Raw genomic sequence first — 1,919 nt, forward strand, 5'->3', positions numbered from 1 at the left:
ACACACCATCCCCCCGCAGAAGTACGTGGACGTGGACATATTCGGCGCGTGCGGCAAAGCTTGCCCCAAGACCCCCGACTGGTGCGGCCGTGACATGGGACAGTACCACTTCTACCTGGCCTTCGAGAACTCTCTCTGCGCCGACTACGTCACCGAAAAGTTCTTCAAAATCTTCCGGAAGGATTTCCCGGTGGTGCCTGTGGTGCGCGGCGGTGCGGACTACGATCAGCTGTTCCCACCACGGACTTTCGTCAACGCGGCGAGTTTCAAAAGCGCGAAAGAGTTGGCGCTACATTTGAAAAAGCTGCGCGGAAATGCGGAGGAGTACGGGGAACTTCTGTGGGAAAAGTTGCAGTACACGAAAACGAAACACGATCTAAACGATTTCCACTGCCAGCTTTGTGAATATCTCAACAGCAGGGACCCGCTTGTGAGAAGATTTTACGACATTAGGAAGTGGATGGGCTCCTGTGACATACCTAAAGATATTGCAGGGTGAGGAGATAGGTCTGTTTTGGGATGTGTGAGTTTATGCATGTGTCTGGGGTATGGTTTTGTATTAATATATACATGTATAAGATTGCCATGTTTTTCCAATGTCAACTTTCCTATGTTACTAAGCTATGTTTCTCTTAGTTCCTACACATATCAGCATTCTAAATTGTGAGGCAGCGTGGTGGAATCAGGCTCTCGTCAATTTTTGGGCATGTAGAGTTATTGGTATCATCGTAAAGGCGTTCACTTGTGTTTATTTGGATGAAAAAAATATCCATTTATCTTGAATACAAGTCGAGATATTTGCAAATGAAGGAGGTGGGGGTCACTTGTTTTCAGATGTAAAATTAGTGAGAAAATGGTCGCCAAAGATTAGTTAATTCCTTAGCTTAAGAGTCCGTGGTAACTGAAAATTTACAATTTTTTTTGCCTTTAATCTACGTTTTTCAGAAAAATCCACACAGAAATGAGTTCTTTAATGGGCATGAAAGGTGTTGAACAAAAAAACACAAAAAATTTGATAAAAATTCACAAACCAACAGAAAAAAGCAAGTTTCTTCACTTTGACTTTGATTATTTTGACGAGAGCCTGATTCCACCACGCTGCCTCACAATTCATCCTTCCAACTCCAGTGTTCCGTGCCCATAATTGGTCGCTTTTAAGGGGTTTCCAGAAATCTTGATCTACACCAAAAGTGGGCATTGCCCTACCTATAGGAGAAGTTTGGTTTCTCAAAATGTATAGAAAATCTTTGGAACAACCAGATACAAAATGCATAGAGAATCTTTGGTACAACCAGATACAAAATGTATAGAGAATCTTTGGTACAACCAGATACAAAATGTATAGAGAATCTTTGGCACAACCAGATACAAAATGTATAGAGAATCTTTGGCACAACCAGATACAAAATATATAGAGAATCTTTGGCACAACCAGATACAAAATATATAGAGAATCTTTGGTACAACCAGATACAAAATGTATAGAGAATCGTTGGTACAACCAGATACATGTACAAAATGTATAGAGAATCTTTGGCACAGCCAAGAGATTTTTTAATGGGGTTTTTTTTTGGTAAATGTTTTACGGCGCTCGCAACTGCATGAGGTCATATGAGCGCGCGGGACACACCTAGATTAATAATTTCAGTTGGTAGGACATTTTGAATGTTGCCTTGGTAGCGGCCAAAGTCTACTCTTATCGATTTTACACCACCATCGGATCCTTAACGTGCGCAACTTGCACACGGGCCCTCCGAGATCTTTCGCCTTTGTCCGAAGAGGCTAGACAGGTGTAGATCTTTCCTACCAGAAGATCAGGGATGCGGCTGAAAGAGAGCAGTAAGAAGGAGCCAAGGAGTAGTAGTAGAAAGGCTGCAGAAAGAATTAAGAGCCCAAAGGAGGGGGCAAAGGTTGAGGGG

The 1,919-nt window shown here is 42.6% G+C and overlaps 1 protein-coding gene across 1 annotated transcript in view; it reads left to right on the forward strand.

The window, feature by feature from the left end:
• Positions 1–616, forward strand: part of LOC101851038 (alpha-(1,3)-fucosyltransferase C) — a 24,712-nt gene extending 24,096 nt beyond the window's left edge. The window contains exon 3 of the mRNA XM_013082024.2: positions 20–616. Within this exon, the coding sequence (XP_012937478.2) occupies positions 20–499 (480 nt within the window). The 3' untranslated portion in view covers positions 500–616. The remainder of the gene's footprint in view (positions 1–19) is intronic.
• Positions 617–1,919: the final 1,303 nt, after the last annotated feature.

This window comes from Aplysia californica, unplaced genomic scaffold (genome assembly GCF_000002075.1).
Source record: "Aplysia californica isolate F4 #8 unplaced genomic scaffold, AplCal3.0 scaffold00156, whole genome shotgun sequence".
NCBI lineage: Eukaryota > Metazoa > Mollusca > Gastropoda > Aplysiida > Aplysiidae > Aplysia > Aplysia californica.